At 39.6% G+C, this 21,487-nt stretch overlaps 1 protein-coding gene across 1 annotated transcript in view; it reads right to left on the bottom strand.

Annotated features, from left to right (window-relative positions):
* The window catches only part of LOC103462469 (phosphatidylinositol transfer protein cytoplasmic 1), a 75,128-nt gene that overhangs the window by 5,997 nt on the left and 47,644 nt on the right, over positions 1-21,487 (bottom strand). The window contains exons 2-8 of the mRNA XM_081604915.1: positions 14,254-14,402; positions 9,540-9,628; positions 8,155-8,162; positions 6,735-6,806; positions 3,193-3,288; positions 2,082-2,237; positions 984-1,047 (exon numbers count right to left, since the gene is read on the bottom strand). Coding sequence (XP_081461041.1) covers positions 984-1,047; positions 2,082-2,237; positions 3,193-3,288; positions 6,735-6,806; positions 8,155-8,162; positions 9,540-9,628; positions 14,254-14,402 — 634 coding nt within the window. The remainder of the gene's footprint in view (positions 1-983; positions 1,048-2,081; positions 2,238-3,192; positions 3,289-6,734; positions 6,807-8,154; positions 8,163-9,539; positions 9,629-14,253; positions 14,403-21,487) is intronic.

Genomic DNA, 21,487 nt, shown 5'->3' with positions numbered 1-21,487 from the left:
GCTCACAGGCGGTTAAGAGAAGGGAAGGATTCGCTGGCACTGATGAGCTGTGGCAAGGTTAGCGATGTAGCTAGCGGGTAAAGTGTTAGCTGCCCAGAACCCAAAGAGAGTGAAGGACAAGTCCAAGCCAAGAGGGAGCGAGAGAGAGAGAGAGGAGGGGTGAGGGGGAGAGATGGAGAAGCTTTGGGGATTATTCAAGATTAAGGGATAAGCAAAAGGAGGTGGAATCATTGGAAAGAAAAATGAAAAAGGTTCCATTTTTTTTCCACAGGGGGAAAAAAAGTAAAGTAATTTAACAAGGGAAAAATACTTTAGGAGCATTAAGAAGCATCCAGGTTTCAGAGAAGAGGGAGTATTGAGGTTAGTGGTTATTGTGGAGAATCTTTCTGGGTAAAGATAACAGCCTTATTTTGTGTGTGTGGAGGGGTGTGTGTGTGTGTGTGTGTGTGTGTGTGTGTGTGTGTGTGTGTGCCCCACAGCTATGAGAAAAAAAAAGCTGAAGAGCTGAGAAAGTAGTAAATGTGCTGCAGCCACTTGAGAGGCGCACACAAGGCGGCCCGTTGTGCAGCTGAGGAAACGGACAGAGCCAACACCAACTGCACCAGTTTCAGCTTTTCAATGACGCCCTCATGTAACCGTAAGGCACATTATTAAGAAGCTTCCTCGAAAACAGAAAATATAAGATCCAATGGTCATTTTGCAGATGTTTTATCAAATCAGATTGGTTTGAATTTCTCTCCCGAAACATGAAAGAATATTGTTGTTTTTTTTTGTTTTTTTATTTAACTGAAGCAGGCTGATGGTGGTAGCCATGTTTGGCGTTGGTGGGTTAGTAGTGAGCGGAGGATCCATGCTGTCTGTACACAAACTTGTTAAATGCCAGTGGGATGAATGGTGCATCACCAATTACAATAATATATATTTTTAAAAATGCTGACAAATACAAAACAGTTTAAAAAAAAAAAAAGTGCTTGTAGCTGTACCTATCCACTCGTCAACCCAAGCAAACGCCTGCCTGTGTCCCAGCAGCAGCACGTCTCTGACCACCTAAAACACAAAACAAAGACAAGCTGCTTTTACCTACACACTGCAAGTAATGCAACATTTTAATCTGTTCTTTTTTTTTGTTCGCATGATTAGTTTTTTGAATTGGAACAAAGTTTCAGGATGATCCTCACATGCAGCTATTTGAACTGTAACAAAACAAAACGTCACATCACAGATCTGAACTTCACATTGTTGAACATTATTAGAGCTTTTCCAACCTAACTCGTTATGCGTTAGAGCAGGTTTATAACATCGTTTTTGGAACAGAATATTAAACTCCAGGATCCTGGACCTGTAGCTACTTTAACGTAGATCAATCAATACAGATTCAATTAGTGAGTTTCAATGAAAGAACTTTAACTCTCATGGACTCCTGGACATGTCTATTATGTTATTTTAAACTGATCTCAGGTTAACTTTGGCTGTGTTCATTTAAATGGGAAATCATTGTTATATATTTCAGGTTTAGTTGTATTTCTTTCAATCTTTTTTATTTTATTTTTATTTTTAGGGGGTTTTAAAACATTTTTTAAATACTTTGACTCCTATTCATAAAACATTTTCTGAAAGAACACTTTTGTTATGTTTTTTTAATTTCAATACAAATTTATATTTCAATTTTATTATTATTTTTTTAATAGTCTGCCAGTTGAAGTAGTTTTTACTCCTCCAGGCTACTACAAATCTCCCAGTTTTCATGTGGGGAGGGGAAACATTAATCTTAATAACTTTACTGATTTTATAAAGAAGCATTGAGTTGCTTAGATTGAATGTTTCACACTAAATTTATAATCATAAATGAATGTGAATTCATCTTAGAAGCAGAAACTTGATGTTGGAGGAGCTTCTCTAGAAAATTGTTTGAATTTACCACTTAAAAAAATAAAATAAAATAATAATAATAATAAAACACCCTCCTGGAGTTCTTAAAAAGATGTGGTCTGCAGGGAAAAAGCTGCCAGGTGAATCATTTGTATGTTGGTTTGTTATTGTTTTACTGTCCAACTCCCCTCACCCCACTGCTGACCTCTCACCTTGTGCACAAACTGCTCCACTCGTGTCTGCAGGCCCCACACCTCAAACTTGACTGTGACCAGTTTGTAGGAGCACATGATGGGCTCCTGTGTGTCCCTCCAGCCTTCCTGCAGGATGCCTCGCTTCGTCTTTTCCGACTGGAAGTATCGCAAATCCTGGAGGGTGGAGAGGTAACATTTTATTTTATACAACAGCTCAAGCAAAATAGATGCCTGATTTGAGCCCAGAAAGTAAATAGTGACACACACACACACACACACACACACACACACACACACACACACACACACACACACACACACACACACACACACACACACACACACACACACACACACACACACACACACACACACGCATATATATATAACAGCCTCAAGGTGAAAAAGAAATCCTAAGTGAGAAAAACACATAATCTTACTAAGTATTTTTGTCCAGTTTCAAGTACAAATATTTCACTACACATGAATTAAGACAAAACTAACCTAAAAGTAACTAATAAGCAAGATATAGAAGTTGATTTTAAGTAAATAATTCCTTGATACTGATGAAGTTGTAGTTTCAATGGCAGATGCTTCACTTACAACATGGGGAAGTAAAATAATCTGCCAATTGAAGTAGTACTTTTTTCATCAACATTAAGGAATTATTTACTTAAAACCAGCTCTTATCTCGCTGTAAAAGTACTTGTGAATTAGTTTTGTCTTATTTCAAGTCTACTAAAATATTTGCAGTAGAAACTAGACAAAAATACTTGGTAAGATTTGGTGTTTTTTCAGCGTGAAGTTGAGTTTGTCTAATCTAAACCCTTAAAAGTGACAATTTAACTACGAAAAGGTTTCAAATCTTTCTTTTTTGTTGTTCAATTTTTATTACTGTTATTATTTAAACATTATACATATCTTATTTTTCTTTTCATCAGCTTATTTATTATCATTTTTGCACAGCACTTCGGTGCAGTTTTAAAGTTTTTAAAGCACTATATAAATAAATCTGATAGACGTTGACCCGACTATTACGACATCAATCCATACAAAACACCGTTTCGTACTACTGATTGTGTTCCATCTTTGTACTCGTAAGGCTCTACACACACACACACACGCTCACCTCGGACTCTTTGTAGTAGCGCTCAGGGATTTCATCGTAGGCGATGTCGACGAAGCAAACCTCCCTCTCCTGGTCCTTCAGCTCGGTTTCAAAGATCTGAAAACAACAAAAATGTTGTGGGGTTTCTTTTCTTGTTGTTTGATGCTATAAATTCAACATTTATTTTCCAGTCCGACTCGCCTCTCATCATGAAAACAACCGAATCAAACGCTGGAGCAAATTCTCAGTGTCACTCTGAGTCTCAGAAGCACATGGTGCGTCCAGCCACTAGGGGTCACTCTAAGCTCACCTCTTCAGCTGCTTATTGCACTAAATAACACAGCGCTGACTTCAATTACTGTCATATGTTTAGTCAGCTGATGCCACAAAAGGTGAAAGCTTTCTGTTTTGGTTTTTCCCCAGTGTTTGCAATTCCAACTCTGTGAGTGTTTTGCACATGTTTAGTTACCCACATTTAAATTACAGCATAATATTTCGTGTCACAAGCTTTAAAGTTAAACATTAAAGGGTAAATGAATCTCTTTGCTTCTCACAATTATGAAAGGACTCAAAATCATTTGTCTACAGGTGAGTAAGTAAAACCTTACTTTCTAATTTTAACATTCTGAATAGGATCCGAGGCAGAAGAGGGGAAGAAAACAGATGCATGACGGAGATTTAGGGAAAACAAACATAAATGAGATATGAAACAGTTTTTGAACACTGAATTTGATGACCTAGGACTCAAAGTGGCACTTAATCAAAATCGTGTTAAATATGTGGAGGAAGCTGAATAGCACCTGGGTTAAAGGTTTCCAGTAGCAGGGCGTTTTGTGTGTGTTTTTTTACTCCGTCTTAGTCAAACTGTATTTTGTTTCCCTGAAACATCCACTTCATTTGAGATGTGAATACGCGACTCCGATGTGGTTCGGCTACCGGCGAAACAAACAAAATCCTCAAACTGCTCAAATGTCACGCCACTGCATTTTTATTTACATTTTGTGAAGAACGTCTTCTTCAGATGTTTTCATTTCGTTTCCTTCAATTAATTTTTCCCCCCGCTTGATTCTCATCTCACTCTCCTCTGCCTGGGCTTTCTCCCATTGAGCTTGATTTCTCCAGCAGACGTCCGTTTTCCGCCTGCCTGTAGTTTTAGCAACGTTAGCGGAGGAAGTGAGCGAAGCCGCTCTGTCCTTGTTGGCCGAGCTTCCAAACACTGAACTGACGTTAACAGCCGCCTCGCTCGCAGGCAAAGCAGGCAACTTCCGGTAAGGTTTTGTAGCGCCAAACTATAGCATTACATCCATCGCAGGCAAACTTTAGCAATAAAATTTACAACTTCAACAGAGTCCATGCCATCTGGAAGCAATCGTTTCTCTAAGGATCCAGATACTCTGTACGAAGCGTAGAACAGTGGACCAGTTTTTACCAGGCTATTAGAAACTAAAGCTTCTTAAAGAAATTGCGTTTCACTTTCTAAAGCCCTGTGGCTATTGAAAGCAAACTCTTCAATTAAAAAGTTCAACATTAATTCCACTCCATTCCTACCCAAACATTCATGACTTTTCATAGACGCAAGAGTCCCTGCTTTTTGCTTTCGCTCCCGTCAACAAGTGAGCCAGAAGGACAGAATGAATAACAACACTTAGTTATTGTCTAGAGTCTCGTTTTGGACAATAAAATGTATGTCTTAGTTTACGTAGCGGCTCATTTACCCAAACAACATCAAGCAAAGCGAACGGCGACTGCATTATTAACGTTACAGAATCACCAGTGCCTCAGTGACAGTAAACAACATGGATTCTTCCGTATCGACTCACATTCACAAAGGTCTGAATCAGCCCCGCGTCCCCAATTGAGTGCATTTTTTCCCTCTCTCTGCTTTTCTTCTATTCTTTTCTTTTCTTTATCTGATAATCGCATCGGCCCAAGGCGGCTTCTGGTTTCAGAATTTGATTTCGACAGCCTTTGATCCGTTACTCTGTCACGTCAAAGGGAAAACATGTCTATCTAAAAACATCTCGACAGATTTAAAGCTCCGTGCTGGTTTCTGTCCCCTCCGGCGTGGCGTCGACGACGTGTGAGCCACCCAGACACGTTAACGGGACGCCCGCCAAACCCCGGACTGTTGAAGTAACTCACAAGGAGAATTTTGAATAAGCCAACGCTCTTTAAATCGATCGTTTTGCTACACGGCGGCCTTTCATTCCTCGGCGTCCAGACGCTGGCACCCCCCCCCCCCCCAGATCCCCCCTGAAGACTAATGCCCCTCCGAACCGGAGCACACAGCGAGCGGATCAACAGCACCAAATTAAATGAACTATCCAACAAGTGGAGCAGTACCTGGCCAACTCAAAGCTTCATGTGTACTGGGCATTTTAATAAGGTGGCCTGTAAATCATCACTGCAGCCTGGGAGAATTTCCCTGCTGCAGCATTGCAGAGGTCCGTCTTGTACGCCGTTTCTATCTGCTGCCTCGCTTCGTTTTATTTTACACTTTTTTTTCTGCAGGAAGGGAACAGAGAAGAGGCAAAACGCGCCGTTTTAAGATGAAAGTATTGAGCGGGAGGGGAGCTCGGTTAATTAGCCGACTGGGTCTCCATGCTGACGTCGGACGCAGCTGAGTTTGAGTCGAGGCACAGAGAGATAACGATATGCTACGATTCAGGCCATGTTGAGGTAGAAGACGTTTAAATCTAAAGGTGCACTCACAGTACTTCTGTTTGGTCCAATTCAATTCAATTCTAGTTTGTTTGTCTAGAGCTGTGAATGCGTGCAAACACTCGTCCACTTAAAAGCATAAGGTCTCAGTTCGTAAAAAATACAAAAAAAACTTGGAAAACAAACACGAGAGTCTACCGCTGGAGGGAGTCTAGGCTCGTGGCTTTTTTTACCAAAGGCAAAGAAAAAATCCTACAACCGCTAAAATCCGACGCCGCGTCATTTCTGTTTACGTTTCATGAAGAAGGAAGTTGAGCTCATGTCTTCTTCGGAGGTTTTTGTGTCATTTCCGTCGGTGGGTCTTGGTGCAGCGCCACCACATGTGAGGAGGGGAACAGGTTTTCAAAGGGGTTTGGTTCGTTTGACACAGTGCAGTGTGAATGAGAGCCTCAGCAGCTGACAAATGGAACAAATATTGCAATTTTGGTCCCCAATCGAACAGAGTCCACTAAACTGTCAAGTGTAAGAACACCCTAAAATAACTTTAGCCAGTAAAGAGGAATCTCGTCGGTTTTGAAAACCGTAATCCATTCAGCTGTACATCCGATTGCTAAAAATGCCAAAAGGAGCGAGATTATCGGAGCACATTTCCATCACTAAAGACAGAAGAGGTTAAGTCGATTTGAGACCAAACACAACATCACAAATTTGCCTAAATGGACAAACGCGGCCTGTGCAGCGTCAGCAGTATCAGGGCCCTATCAGCCTTCAGGCCATCTGCGCTGGAAAACAGGACGGACGCCTGTTCCTGAAACGTGAAACTGTAAATACGACGACGAAAACAAAACTATCCGGGCCCCACCGTTTTGTTCCAGAGAGCAGGTGACCCCCGCTGTACTTACGTTGTCGTTGCTTCCTTTGTTGTCCTCGTATTTTGTCTCTATGTGGATGGAGAACTTGGGCAGGAATGAGCACTGCGAACGAGGAAAAAGAAGAAGAAAAGAAATATTTCTATTATTTTATCCCTCTTGAGGGCAATTTCCATGGCTGCACTATTATAGCAGGCCTACTATCTTATTCATACCCCTTGAGCTTTTTTCATATGTTCAACTCAATTCTCCTCATTCGTATCAGATAAATTCTCAACAATTTGTCCGTTCAATCCAATCACACAGGCAGATTTATGGTCAGCTGCTCTACACGCTGCAAAAACATTCAATCTTACCACAGTTTTTTTTGTCCAGTTTCTAGTGCAAATATCTTATTACAGTTCAAATAAGAGAAAGTTAACTTACAAGTAACTTTTCAGCACAATTACTTAAAAAGTAAATAATTACTTAAAAAGTAATTATTTACTTAAAAAGTGTTTTAAGTAATTAATTCCTTAATATTTATGAAAAAGTGCAGGTTATTTAACTTATAAGATATTTTTCCCGTGTTAAAGGGTGAAATAATCTGCTAGTATTTATTTTTTTGGGCTTAAAACAAGCTCTTATATATTCTTGAAAAGTTACCTTGAAGTTAGTTTAGTCTTATTTCATATGTACAAAGATATTTGCACTAGAAACTAGACAAAAAATAAAATACTTTGTAAGATTTTGTGTTTTTTTGCGACCTCAAAGAGTTAAAAAAAAAAAAACTTGATGTCACACCATTTATTTATCACATCTCAAAATGCTTTCATGCGAGGGCTTTTAATCTACGGCGAAACGAGAAAGCTGGCGCTAGAACCGTCTGCTACGGTTTAACAAACCGACAAAAAAAACAAAAAAAAACAATCCTCCGTGGATTTGTTTGCAGTGTAGCGACTCCTGAATAGTCCTACATGGAAAAAAATGACAAGCATTCTGTTGCTGTCAAAGTATTTAGTTTTTTTCATATGAAATAAAAATGAAGTGACTCACAGAGTCTGCATCTTTAACTCTGAATTACTGCAGCCCCTGCAGCTCGGCCTCACAATATGCCGATGTGTTTTCGATGTGAGCTTTTTTTAAAGTCAAGGCCCGACGCATCCTGTGGGCTACAGACAGACCACACAGACTGAGGCATGCTGGGTATCCGCGGTTCTGTTTGCTCTGCAAGTCATTTTGATAAGCGTGGAGGGGATTTTCACTCCCACAAGCTTTATCTACGCAGGTTGTTGTTTTTTTTTTCCAACTGTACATTTAGCATCTTACGAGCTTTAAGATCTTAAAAAAAAACATTGATGCAATTAATTGTTTTTACAGGAGCAAGTGATCAAAAATTGATGAAAAAGTAGTGTCAAGTCTGTTTGCATTCAGTCATTTGCCTTATTTTCTGCAGGTGTAAACCGTAACTTACTGTATATTCTTCAGACCGGAGCACGACGAGGAAGACGGGCGTCAGGTCGGAGCAGAGGAGAAGCACAAAAACAGACAGTTAGCCAACAGCCATGAATCTATTTACGCCGAGAACAAAGACGACAAAGAAGGGGAATTTAAGTTGAGCTTATTTTTCTCGGATTAAATACGTAAAAAATAGCTCAACAAGTAAGAAATCATAACAAACATTAAAACTGATTTTAAAAAGTCAACAAATTAGAATTTACTGTTGTTCATCACTGAGCACAACAGTAGCATTAAAGGTGGAGAAGAAAGCGGAGGAAAATGACGAGAAAAGAAAAAGAAAAGGGCACTGAAGTAGAGCAGTAAGCCGCTGCGACCGTATGTGCTGCCATGGCAACCGCAGATTACAGATTTAAAAATTTTTTAAAAAAAAGTGAAACAAATAACCTTTAAAAGAAAAAAGTATTACAGATTTGAACTAAAGTTTTACCAGGTTTGATGCAGGTTTCACCAACTCATATTTAAGACGCTTAAGGATGTTTTTTTAAGACCATTCCAAATAAAATTTAAGACAGAAATGGGTTTTTTTGTGTCAAGGGACCAAAACGGTGACATTTGTGGGGTCGTTTTGCAGCTTTTTTTCCCCCAGCAGCAGCTTTGTGCTGCTCACATGGCGTACGGCTCTCCACAGTACTGACCCTCGTAGCGCCAAGCTTTTGGTTTTTGTTTTTCTGCACAGAATGGACGGAGCACCTTACGGGTTTGGCAACAGAAGTTGGCAAGCGGCAAAGACGAATGTCGTCCAGCCGACTGATGATAAATTTGCACTCCATAGACTAATTGTAGACGTAAAAGACAAAAGAGTTTTATTTCACATTATTGAAAGCAGAGTTTAGAGATTAAGCGTGTACTCTAGTTTCTAATAAACAACACATTGTACTCCAAAAAATAAATAAAGAAAATACATGTGCCAGGCTGCAAACATTGCTCCAAAATTGCAAACAAGATTGCCGAATTACATAGCATATGTCAGGAGTTTCACAGGGTTTTTTAAAAATTTTTTGTTGGACAAGCCAATTCCATGAGGTTTCATCAAAACGTGTTAGAAATGCGCCGCGCAGATTAGCAGTTTGGATCACGTTCCTTCCCTCGTCTCTTCACACTGCTCCAATGCGCTACTAACATCCAGTGAAGTGTCTCTGCAAAGTGATAAGTGGTGAGTAAAATGTGTTGTGGCTAAAAAAAAAACAAAACAACAAACCCGGAAAACTGTTTGAGAAGGTGACCTCAGAACGCTGCGTCGGGCTCCGTGTGACTGCAGTGAGGCGCCGTTCTGTTTCCGTACCTGGCAGAGCGTCACAGCGGGACTTTTAGAGAAACGGCGGAGCAGCACATACTCACCCGTTATGGTGTAAGGGTAGTAGTTCCAGGCTTTCTCTGTGACGTAGAAGATTTTAGGAACCACTGCTCGGGCCCAGCTGGGTAGTTTACTGCGGAAAAGAGAGACAGAAACAGGAGACGTTGACCGAGGGACAGTCAGGACGTAGACGTTCACCAACATCAGATTAAAGCAACATCTACCTGATTGGTTAACCTTGATCCCTGCTTTAGATCGGGCCTAAAAAACAATCCTGAGCCCAATTCGACCCGACTGGTTGACTTTAATTACAAGCCCAAAGTAGACCTGATATATTATTTTAAGTAAGATTTTACTGATTTTGTTCCATTTAAGTAAGCTGTGTAGCTTCTTCTGTAATTGGCTTTTGCTTAACGTCTTCCAGCTCCATCTTGTCGCTTGTTGCAACCGCAGGGTGAGTCAGGTGCAAATCTTCTGAGATGAGCGACTGATAGGAGCTGATCTGCTGCTAGCGTTCTCACCAAAACCAAAAACCTTGAGCAAATCACCACGGTACTAAAGTCCCTACAGTGGCTCCCTGTGGCTCAGAGGACAGACTTTAAAATACTGCTGCTAGTTTATAAATCACTGGACGGTTTAGCACCAACCAAACATAAAACGCAGCGTTCAGCTTCTACGCACCACAAATCTGGAACAAATTTCCAGAAAACTGCAAAACAGCTGAAACATTGAGTTCCTTTAAATCCGGACTAAAAAACCCACCGGTTTAGAGCAGCTTTTGAAATATAATAAATGAAACATTGAGCAACATGATGGGTACCGAAATGTAAAATGTTTACTGGTTTTCTCAGTTGTTTACTGTGTGTCTGTTAGGACTTTGTGCTTCACAAATAAACTTCATTGACTGATTGATGCGGTGAGCTGTGCTGGTTGCAGTCTTACCTTCTGCACCTCAACAGGTTAAACAATCTACTCCTCTATTTAGACTATAATCAGTAGATTAAATCACCTTTAAATCATACATTCTCCTTTGGTTTTCTCTGTACGTATTACGTATTATTAACTTATTAAACACTCCACAGAACCCCGGGCCCGACACGACCATCAAGCAACATAATTCTGGCATGAATTTTGGGTCAGGTCAAAAAAAAAATCTAAACTCTACTCTACAAACCATTTTGGATTGCAACTATTCAAGTGCTAAAAAGTTCAAATGAGTCGGTAGATATGAGTTTTCATTAAATGAAAAGTTACGTCTCCATTATTTTCCCAACTCCTTGGCTCCTGCTGTTTGCTCCATCTCTGTAATCGATTCACTAAACAGTCTGCGCTCTGAACAAGCAGGAGCAAAAGTCAGAGGGGGATATGATAATTGTCCTTTCAGATCAATGGAAGAGGCGGTTTGAACTCCCCTCTTCTTCCTCGGCTCTTTGCTCCCTCTTCAACTCCTCTGGTATTTTTTTTAAGGGTTGTAGTTCAGACATTTTATTGAGCTTTTGAAAAGCCACTTAGCTTCTAATTGTGAAATAAATAAGTAGAAAAGGTTACGCATCATAACTGTCTGAATTTTTTTTTTTTAAATAAACAAAGTAGGAAAAGATATTCCAGCTGAAAAGCATCCAAACCCAGAGAGAATGCAATCAGCAATGCAGCTGGCGTCAGATTTTCACATTTTTATTAATTTCCCAGTGGGCAATTCATTTCACAGCAAGTCACAATAAAAACAACATGTGAACAATTAATATTTAGCTACTGGCACAGAGTTCCACTGCTTCAACCAACGGAAGCTAAAAAAAAAAACACAAAAACATGTCGATCAGAAACATCCAGGTGCTGGTATGACTAAAACAGAACCAGTAAGTAAAATAATACTTTCAAAAATTAAAGTCCTCCAATAAGATGCAACATTTAAACCCAGTGGTTATAAACACAAACAGTTCCCATCAACTGTACGACTATAAGACTAACTTATAGTTGGTCATCATCATTAACCCTGAACAGAGTTTGGATATATTTAGTACTCACTCCATCAGATTCATCACTTTTCATACTATATCTATACAAAACAAACAAACAAACAAACAAAAAAAAACAATTAACTTTGTCTAAAACCATTTCCTCGAGCACAGCCCAAACACCTTGAGGAACCTCTGAGCCTGAGAGTCTGATCTGGCAACCCGACCCTCTCTGTTATCGACACCGGGAGCTCTGTGCTCTCAGGAGCGTCACATGTTTGGCATTCCTCCGACTTTAAGCTACCAGAGAGCCGACACAGAGACACGAAGAACTAAACTGAACTGTTCTCACACGGACCGCAAACTATGGAATCCATCATCTATGCCTCGGTATTTCTTAGTTAAAAAAAAAAAAAAAAAGTCTCCCGCTGCATCGTGACAGCTGTGAATAAAATCAGTCCTCCACTGTGATATTTTGTGCGCCCGGCAGGCACAATTGCTCTCTTCCTCTTTCCGTCTCCCTCTCTTTCTCCCCCCCAACAAAAGAGACTGACGCTCCTCCCACACCTCCATCTGTTGATTGCTCCCATTCCCTCCTTGTTCATTTCACAGACTACGGGCGATTTCTTGCCCATTGCTGCCAAATAAAGACGTTTGCATTTTAAAGGAGGAGGGAGGAGAAAAAAAAAAAAGCCAATTTAAATAAAGATAACAGTTATTGGTGAGATTAAGTGAAAGCGTGCGACGACGTAGGGGGTAAGAGTGTTTTAAGTGTGACAAATGAAGTCCAGATTGACGTCCCTGCTGGTGAATCTCAGCTTAATGTTTGTTTGCCGCAGAGCCAGATGGACGAAGGGCCGATTTTGAGTAACTGCGGTTAAACGCGAACAAAAGTTGTGTTATTAATTCTGCTGATTACGGTGTTTTTTTTTGTTTTGTTTTTCTTTTCTTGATCTTTTTTCCGTTTGCTTAATGTTTTTAGCATTCGATTAGCAAAGATCGCATGCGGATTCCAATTTTATCTGGAGGCGGTCCAGCAGCTCTTGGATCGTCTCCAGGTAGAAGACGGTGGAGTTTGGGGCGTTTTTTTTTATTATTATTATTTTACCGCACAGATGTGATCATTACGGGCGTCATGAACCATCTCTGACACGAAATACTTAGGGGAAAATGAAGTGCATTCTCCTTCAGGGTCGTCAAAACAGGTGATCTTTCCGCGTCATATGGACGAAAATCAACTATTTCTGAACACGTGTCCGTTTCTCACACCGGAACTGGTCATACTTTAAAAAAAAAAAAAAGAGTATCAAAGTTGGACTCGTTTGTCCATAATTCTAACCAAAAGCACTTGATATGTTTCTACTCAAACGGTTTTTTAACGGGCCGAGCGGCTTTAGTTGCTTTCTCCTGAGGTTCGCTGACTCAGCATAACTGGCTTCCCAGCTCGGTGAACGCTGACGCAGGAAAATGTGCCAAGAGACAAATGGCCGACTGAATCTCTTCCACCCCTCCATTTTCACTCTTTGATTATTCCTTCTGCCCGTTCTCCCCTCTTCTTACACATCTTATCATTCTTATGCCGTCACATTTTGCTTGATATTTGCCGACATAAACTCTATGAAGGCTACAACTCGTGAAAGATACTGCATGGTGAAATGTGTGCTGGTATGGGAGGATGACTGGATTTATGTGTTTCAGTAATAAGAAATGCACCATTTTTTTAATTATTTGCAGTTTCTTAAATAGTAAAAACAGTTTAAAAAATGGTTTTGTTTAAAGGCATCTAATTTATTTCCTCTGCAAAAACCTTTAGGCTGTTCTTCTTACACTCATTCACCCAGAATTATTTATGCCACAAAAAAAAAATCTAATTTTTTTTTTTTATATATAAATCAGAAGATTTCAGAGACCAACTCAAAACTCCTCTGATGGGAAACCACTTAATTTATGGCTCATATTTACTGCAGCTTCTTTAAATAATAAATATGTATAGTTTGTTTAATTGAACCAATTCCTTCTTTAACCACTGAAATTTCAGCAACAGCATCAGTAAATATATTTTTCATATTTGTTGTTTTTGCACTTTATTTAGAAGTAATTTTATTTACATATGGCTCTCGCGTGCTGGACGACTTTAGAGTTTCTACTCACGTTCATAATTAAAATATGCAAACCACACAAGATCAGATTACACGATTTTCCAAAGGTTTCAAAACTGCAGAGGACGACCGTGATGACGATCCTTCAAGCTGGGCAAAACAAACACCTGACATAGAGGTTTGTAATAAATCACCCTGTAATAAATCTTTTCCTAATCAATGTTCAGAGATTTGCAGGCATCAAAACTTAAAGCACATGTTGAAATTTATTGATGAGTAGCATGAGAAAATAATCCAACATTTTCCAATTTAAAAGGGAGAGAAAAAAATAATAATAAGAAGAAGATCAAGTTGGAGCTAATTTCATTTTTGGATGCGTTTATAAACTGGAGCTTAATCACAGATGATATGTTAGGTGTTATAATAAATAAAGAAAATAAAAAAATGAAGCAAACATTTGGCTAATTGGCCTTTTTAATGATCTCTCTGGAACTCTTAAATACACTAATAGTTAATTGTTTTCTGACTTCACTGTTGCTATAGTTTCAGTCTTCTCACATACAGCTATTCAAATCCAGATGGCTTGTGGTGTTCTTTGGACTTTTCCTAAAAAAAAGTAACTTTTACCAAATCCGCCCAGAAAGTCCCAAAATCCTCCAAACACATCGAGTTCTTCCCGGTGGGTAGAACCCAGGGGCACCGACCTGTTGAGGTAGACTCGTTTCTCCGTGAACTGTCCTTGGCCGTGAACTGGGTCTTCAAAGGGTTCGTTCTGGACCACCTCCACTCCTTCCCCTCGGTCGCTCTGCTCATGGCTGTGTTTGCTAATCATGTACAGCTGCCCGATCCGGTACTGAGGGGGAAAAAAGAGAGCGAGAGAGGAAGGATCGTAAGTTTATATGCTGCAACGTACATTCAGAAAGAATTATGGATACTTTAACTGCAAACATGCAAACCGCAATGAGTCGGTTTTCTTTCAGAGTACCACAAACACGCACATCTGTAAATCTTTATGTCCCAAAGGCTGGGTGAGTGTGTTCAGAGTTCCATGAATGATCAGGTGATATTTTGTTGTTGTTGTTGTTGAGTTCATGTCTATTTATTCAACAATTTAACAGCAAAAAGGGTTGCTATAGCGATACACGGTTTTTGATTAAAGTTCAATTAATCGCGACTAATTAGACTCTGCAATTAACTCAATTAAAAATTTTAATCCTGTCCACCCGCTGTTTTATTCCCAATTCTTTTATCAGGTAAAAACTGTGAAATCTCTCCCTGATGCAATTTCTGTCTCAAAGGCTGGCTTCAAATAGCTGGGAGAACGAAAAAAAACACACAAAAAAACCCACACAGCTAAAGTGTTCGAGGCGAGAGCTGTGGTCCTGGTAATGAACCGAGCGTGGAGTCCCATATATTTCCTCCTGAATCTCAACGCTGCTTCTCTCCCTGACCTTTACCTGTCACGGCTGCTGGCCGAGTTGTGAAATGCTGTCAGGGGGGAAACGTGAGGCGCACAGGCGTTCAGAGATGATGTCAGCACCTCGCTGCTGCTGGAAACATCTCTGATGGATACAACCATCTAAAGGCATGTGGGAGAATAAATCGAACAATTATGTAAAAAAAAAAAAAAAAAACGTGTTTGGGGACGGAGGCCTGGTGGACTGAAACGTTGGGGGTGGAGGAGATTCGTTCAGACATTTTTGGCTTTCAAGAAAACAAATCGATTCCCCTCGAAGAATATTTTCTTCTTAAAGTCAAATAAGTCACGAGCAAAAAGAGAAATAGCAACCTATTTTAAAAACAATAACAATTCACCGAAATCTGAATAATAAACAACCTGTTAATACCGAGATAAAATCGTTTTCTGAACCTGACACGTTGTTGCCTGACAGAGGCGTGAGTGATCATTGTTATGCCTGATGTACCATCCAATGGTCAAATCTGCTTTAGCGACAAAAGTGTAATCATCTGACAAATAGACACTCCAATCAGAATAATGAGGCTTTAACACTGTAATATAATGGTGATGAAATCAAACAGCTTTTGATAAAATTCTGATTAAATATAGAGGCGCGGGGTTGGAGGGGAGGACGAGCCGAGTCCTCTCTTTGTGAATAACAACCTCTGTTTGTCTCACTTATTTCCTATGTGAATTGAATGGTAGATGCTTTAATAAAAAGGTAGACAAGAAGATCAGATTTTTACTGTAATTACAAATGGCTTCTTCCTGCTTTTAAAATAGGATGAGCAGACGGGCTTGAGCAGCATAAATAACTTTGTGAACAGTTGGTGAAACTTGGGGCGTTTTCACACCTGACAGTCCGGCCGTCTCGGATCAACAGGGACCAAAGTTGCAAGCCGGAAGCAGACTCTAGCGCAGGGCATTCTGGGTAAACACAACCAAAACAAACACGCTAATCTAGCATTAGCGAGATAAATGGATGGTGGTCTTTTACCAAAGACAAAAGAGAAAGCCTCCTTACGCTAAAATCTGACGCCACGCCCTTTTTGTTTACGTTTTGTGAAGAAGGAAGTTGCGCTCAGAGTCTTCTTTTGAGTTTTTCGTGTAATTTCCTTCCATGGTGTTTGGCGCAGCGCCACCACAGGCGAGGGGGGAACGGGATTTTCTAAAGGTTTGATAAAATTAAAACCACACCAGCTGAAAATGTAACAAATGTCACAAATTTAGTCCCCAGCTAACCATCAGCTTTAGTGGCTCTTAGGCTTCTCTGAACATTTTGGATAGGGTTAGGGTTCATAATAATGAAATTAATTTGCCAAAAGGACATTCACAGCAACTCGCCAAAGCTTTGGGCCACTTTGAGCACATGGTGAATTGAAAACAACCCATCCCATCTGGGAAGTTCTGTGCAGCATAACTAGTACTGTAGCTATTCAAAACAAAACCCATCTTCAAGTGTTTGAAATCTAAGGTGAAGCTCATTTCTCTTATTATGCCACATCCAGCACTAAATGACACTAAATTATTAACTGAAGCTTTTATGCATCCTCCTTGATCTTTCGACAAGCAAACTGTCAGAGCCAGAGCAAATTCATCTTTTTCTCTCCCTCACAATATTCCTGTCTTCCTAACAACTTCATCTGCTCCATTAATCAAGGCTCACCTTTTCACTCCAGGTCTGCAAAGCAAATCAAGCAAGTCTAAAAACAGCTCAGGGGATGCAGAGACTGCCAGGTATTGAGCTACTGTAAATAATGCAAATGCTCCTCATCTTGTATCCTCACACAACACACACACACTCAAGACAGAGCACAACGCTGAGCCGCGGTGACGGAGTAAGCCTTCCATCCCTTCAGACAGAAGCTCAGGCTCGGGACACAGGTTCACTGATCTCATCCATTTTACACAGCGGATGCTCTTGTGGGTTTTTGTTGATGACGAGCTGCTGCACCAGCTAAAAATATCAAGGACCCACAAACATCGTCGACACCCCTGGAGAGGGCCATTTCGATGGTTTGAAATATTGGAGAGCGTCATAAATGTCAGCAATTAGCTGCATTTTAGAGCAGGCGCCTACCTGTTCTGAAAGGGTTCGTTTCAGCGGTACACAACATGCATTATTCCACAGAGTAAGTCTTGTTAGTCACCTTCAATGAAGCAAAACGAACAAATCTTCACACCAGGACAGATCACCCTTCTGCATGCACAGTCAATGCAAATGCAGTACTGCATTTTTTACTTTTAAAAAAAAATTTTTTTTATTAATTTGCTCTGCTAAATGAGGCCAATAGAAACGATTCACAGATTCTGAGAAATGGTGAAGGCTAAAGCATCGGCTGACACATATCTGCCCTACTTACAATTATTTAGATTTTTTAAGAAAGAAACAATCAAAATAAGGCAACTTTGATTTTTATTTTATTTTATTAAGTTGGAGCAAAACAATCCAAGGCAAAATTATACCTTCAGTTTAGATTTAATCAACCAAAAAAACCAACAGTAGCCCAAGTACAGAGCCTTGGGGAGCCCCATTTCAAACACTTAATCGCTGAGAATCAGTATTATCCCTTATTACAGTTTCATCTATAATATTTTAGGAATATGGGATTATTTACTTTCTATAAACATCCAGGAATACACCTACATCATATTCACTGCAGAGTAAAGGAGTTTTTTTTGTTTGTTTGTTTTTTTTTAACAAATTCCACAAGAACAAATCATTGATTTGTTTTGGCTAAACATTGTTTTACATGCAGAATATTGTGTGATGGGAAACATTTGGCTAAACATTTTTTTTATTTTTGAAAATGATTTTAATTATAGAGCAACTAAATTCATGTGCGTCTCAATCTTCACAGTATATTGGTATGATTTTAGCATATCAGAGAAAACCAGTTTAAAGAGGCAGATTATAAGATGTATTCAAAAGCTTTCACTGCTTTAATTGATGTACAACAACATTGTTTTGTTAGCTCCTCTTACAAACCGATTTTTCTTTCTATGGTAGCATGTGCTAACTCGTGGCTGCAAAATATAAATTTTATTTTTATACCTAAATGTATTATGAATTATGCTTCAGATAATAAGCCAATACTTCCTTGTTCTGACTTTATATTATATATGATGTGTGATTCTCCAGGGAGCCTAAAAAAAAAAACAAGTAGGTGTTGATATTAACAGTTTTTTTCCCAAGGTGTTAAATTCTCTGCTTGGAGTTTGAAACATACACAAACCAGCCTCTAATGGGTAACATAACATTCTTATATTTATTTTTTTCTTAGCTGAAAAGATTTTTCCCACAAACCAAAGAAATTATGTCGACATCATGATATGCCCCTTTTTTTTCTTTTAAGATTAGAGCTTAGTAAAAATCCCCAAGAATTCAAATAGTAGTAATTAGGATTGATTTAACAGATATCAAACAGCAGCCTTTACATTCAGCTTATTTTGGCTCAACCTTAAAAAACACAATTAAAGCATTTTATTTTCCACTAAAGCCATCAAAATGGCATCAGATACGTGTTGGCAAAAGTGCCAAGAGACTTTCCATTGGTCTTGGGTGGATAAGATCAAGTAGTACAAAAAAAAAAGAAAGAAAAAAGGAAAACCCAACGACCCTGTAAGACTGTTTACATTTTTAAAGCGTTACTAATCGGATAGGAAAGAAAAATCAAGAAAAAAGCAGAGTAGGGGAGGCAAAGGAAGGCCTGAAGCTTTCTTAATAGTAGAAAACAGACGATCAGGCAGGAGAAACGGAGTGATTAGAGAGATGCACATCACTGTGTTCCCAGAGTAGAGAGGGAGCTGAAGTGAATGAAAGCAATAAATTAAAAAAACAGGCAAGAACGGATCGAGGAGGGCGGGGAACATATTTCTTTCCAATAACAGATTATCTCCCTCGTTTTTTTTTTTTTTGTTTTTTTTTAAGACAAGATTGCTCATGGAAGAAATAACGGCTTTACTTGCCCTGAATAAGTCAAGAACTCCAGAAAGTTTTTTCAACTTTACAAAACCGAGACCAGCTGCCAGTAGAGCTTTTAGCAAAAAGGGAACAAAGAAAGAGTTGATAAGTCGCTCAGGATTGATAAATTAAACCTGCGACATTTACTTGTAAGCGCAGAGTCGTACAGAAATCCACAAAAACAATATTTTTGGGAAACAAATGTAAATCCTGCAGTGAAGTTCTCACCTCAGTAATCAGTAAGTTCTATTAAATTAGCCTCGACTTGATCATTACACTGTGCCTCTCTGCATTTTACAGCCAAGCATCATGCCAAGTCATAAAGCGAGTTCTTTCATCCGATTGTTGAAGAGTTCATCGTTTCCGCCAAAGCAAAACAAAAGAAAAACTAAACTCACGCTGTGTAACCACACAGATGGTGGTCTGTATTAATTAAGAGTCATGGACCAGTTCGCCTTCCTAGATGGATGTTCTCTAAGAAATGGTTCATTAAAGAATCTAATTTTCTAGGCAAATGATACATTAGTATCTATAAAGCATGCGTTATTAGATTAAATAATTTCATTAACCGTTTTTCCATTGCTCAAAACCGAACGGCCGCCAACGTCAGGGAGGGGATCTGATGACAGTCAGCCGTCAGACATGGCTGCCCGTCACACAGCTGACCTCCGGGCCGTCTCGTCAGCAAACGTCTGTTATTTAAATATCTGTGTGAGGTAATAGTTGTGCTAATAGCTCTGATAATCACTGTTCCACTTAAAGCAGGCTACATTAAAGCCCTCTGGGAGCTCCGCTGCAGCCAAAACAGAGAGCCTATTTTCTGCTTGGCTGCGTCTGAGAACTTCTGAGAGCAACTTAGAAGAAAAGCCTTTCCACCTAACGGGACGCATGTGATCCTCGCTGATTAATTTCCGGTTGAAAGGCTGTAATAGCTACTGACAGCGCCGAGGTCCAAACCGTAAACGGGCTCATATTTTTAGAAAATGTAAGCTCTCTCTGAGTGTGGGCTCAACTTGGTGAAAGATTCCTTCTTCCTGTCCAAGGAGAAAAGTGGGCTAAAGTTTACCTGCTGCCATTACGCGTCTAAGCTTCCAATAAAACAAAAGTAACTGCAAAGACAAGTTGGAAAGCAGGGGTGAAGTGATGGGTACTGAAAGTGATAAAGCAAAAAGCTCAATTTATGTACATGAACATTTACATAGTGTCTTTGTGGCCATAAACTGGAATTGCAAGTAATGTGTTATGTTATGGTAGTGGTGTGCTATGCTAATAATGTGCTATGCTAGTTTTGTGTTGTTTTATGTTGTGACATGCTAGTGGTGTTGTGCTATGCTAATGGTATGCTATGCTAGTTTTGTGTTGTGTTATAACATGCTAGTGGCATGTTGTTGTGCTATGCTATATTCAGGGTTATGTTATGCTAGTGCAATTTGAACATTCTGTCAAAAGCAAACCAGTAGCTATAAAAAAAGTGAAGCATTTGTTTCTAAATAGCTTGTGGAGATAAACTGTCAGATGTCGGCACCTCCAAATGAATAAAAATAAATATGTTAAGAGCAAGTGCTTGATTACTATTAGTTTCTACAGCTCATCGCTTCTTGAGCGTTCAGCCCTTTAGCAATGATAGAAGACTGCATTAGATCATTAGACAGGTAACAGCTGCCTGACAAGTGGAGAGCGGGAGTGCAGCTTTGAATGGATGTGCAGTGTCAGTTGAATGAACAAGGAACAAGGAGCAGAGGATTAAGAGCAGATTTTCTCTTGACAAATCACCCTTTTTCATCCCAAACAGTTATTTTTTCTTGTAGTCAGCAGAGACATACATGCATTGGAAATACGTGAAACAATTTACCCCCATATGCAGCAAAGACCATTTTGGATACTTTCCATTATCTGTACACACAATCCAATGTAATTCATAATACTGGCACAGATATGGGTCTATTACTTCATCTTCATTACCCATCACGGGCAATGCTAACACGCCACCATACACATACATCTCCTCGCCTTGCTCTATTTGATGGAGTAGGAGCCGGTGCGCAGGATAATCACCGCAGACAAGAATAGGTTTCCTTTGTGGGCCTCGCAGTCAATAGGTGGACTTCAGGTGTGATTAGAGCGCGTGTGCTGATGGAGACAAAACAGCCAAATGAGCAAGATGGCAATGATGGTGACGGAGCGGGAAAAGGAAAGGTCCCAGCGGTTTCGGAGCTTCCTGTAGTTTAAGGTCAAAATCTGAGCATTTTTATCATCGTGGCTGGAATACAGGAAGCACACTCTGCAGTTTTGGATCTGAAGAGAGAAATTTGCACCAATCTGTGCATTTTGCTTGTGTTCTCAAGCTTCCTGTTCCACTCTCGAGCCTGACAAGTAGGATTAATTTCTTGAATTAAAAAAAAAAACTCTAATAAAAAGACAAAGCAAAGTAAGAAGATATACAGATATATTAGCCTAGATGAGATGCCAACCTCCATCAAGTTCAAAACTTTCCTTTATTTACTTAATAAGTTAT

This window comes from Poecilia reticulata, chromosome 1, assembly GCF_904066995.2.
Source record: "Poecilia reticulata chromosome 1, P_reticulata-male-v2, whole genome shotgun sequence".
Classification (NCBI taxonomy): domain Eukaryota; kingdom Metazoa; phylum Chordata; class Actinopteri; order Cyprinodontiformes; family Poeciliidae; genus Poecilia; species Poecilia reticulata.
Note: the sequence above shows the minus strand (reverse complement) of the source record. Positions and strands in the feature narration are given on the sequence as shown.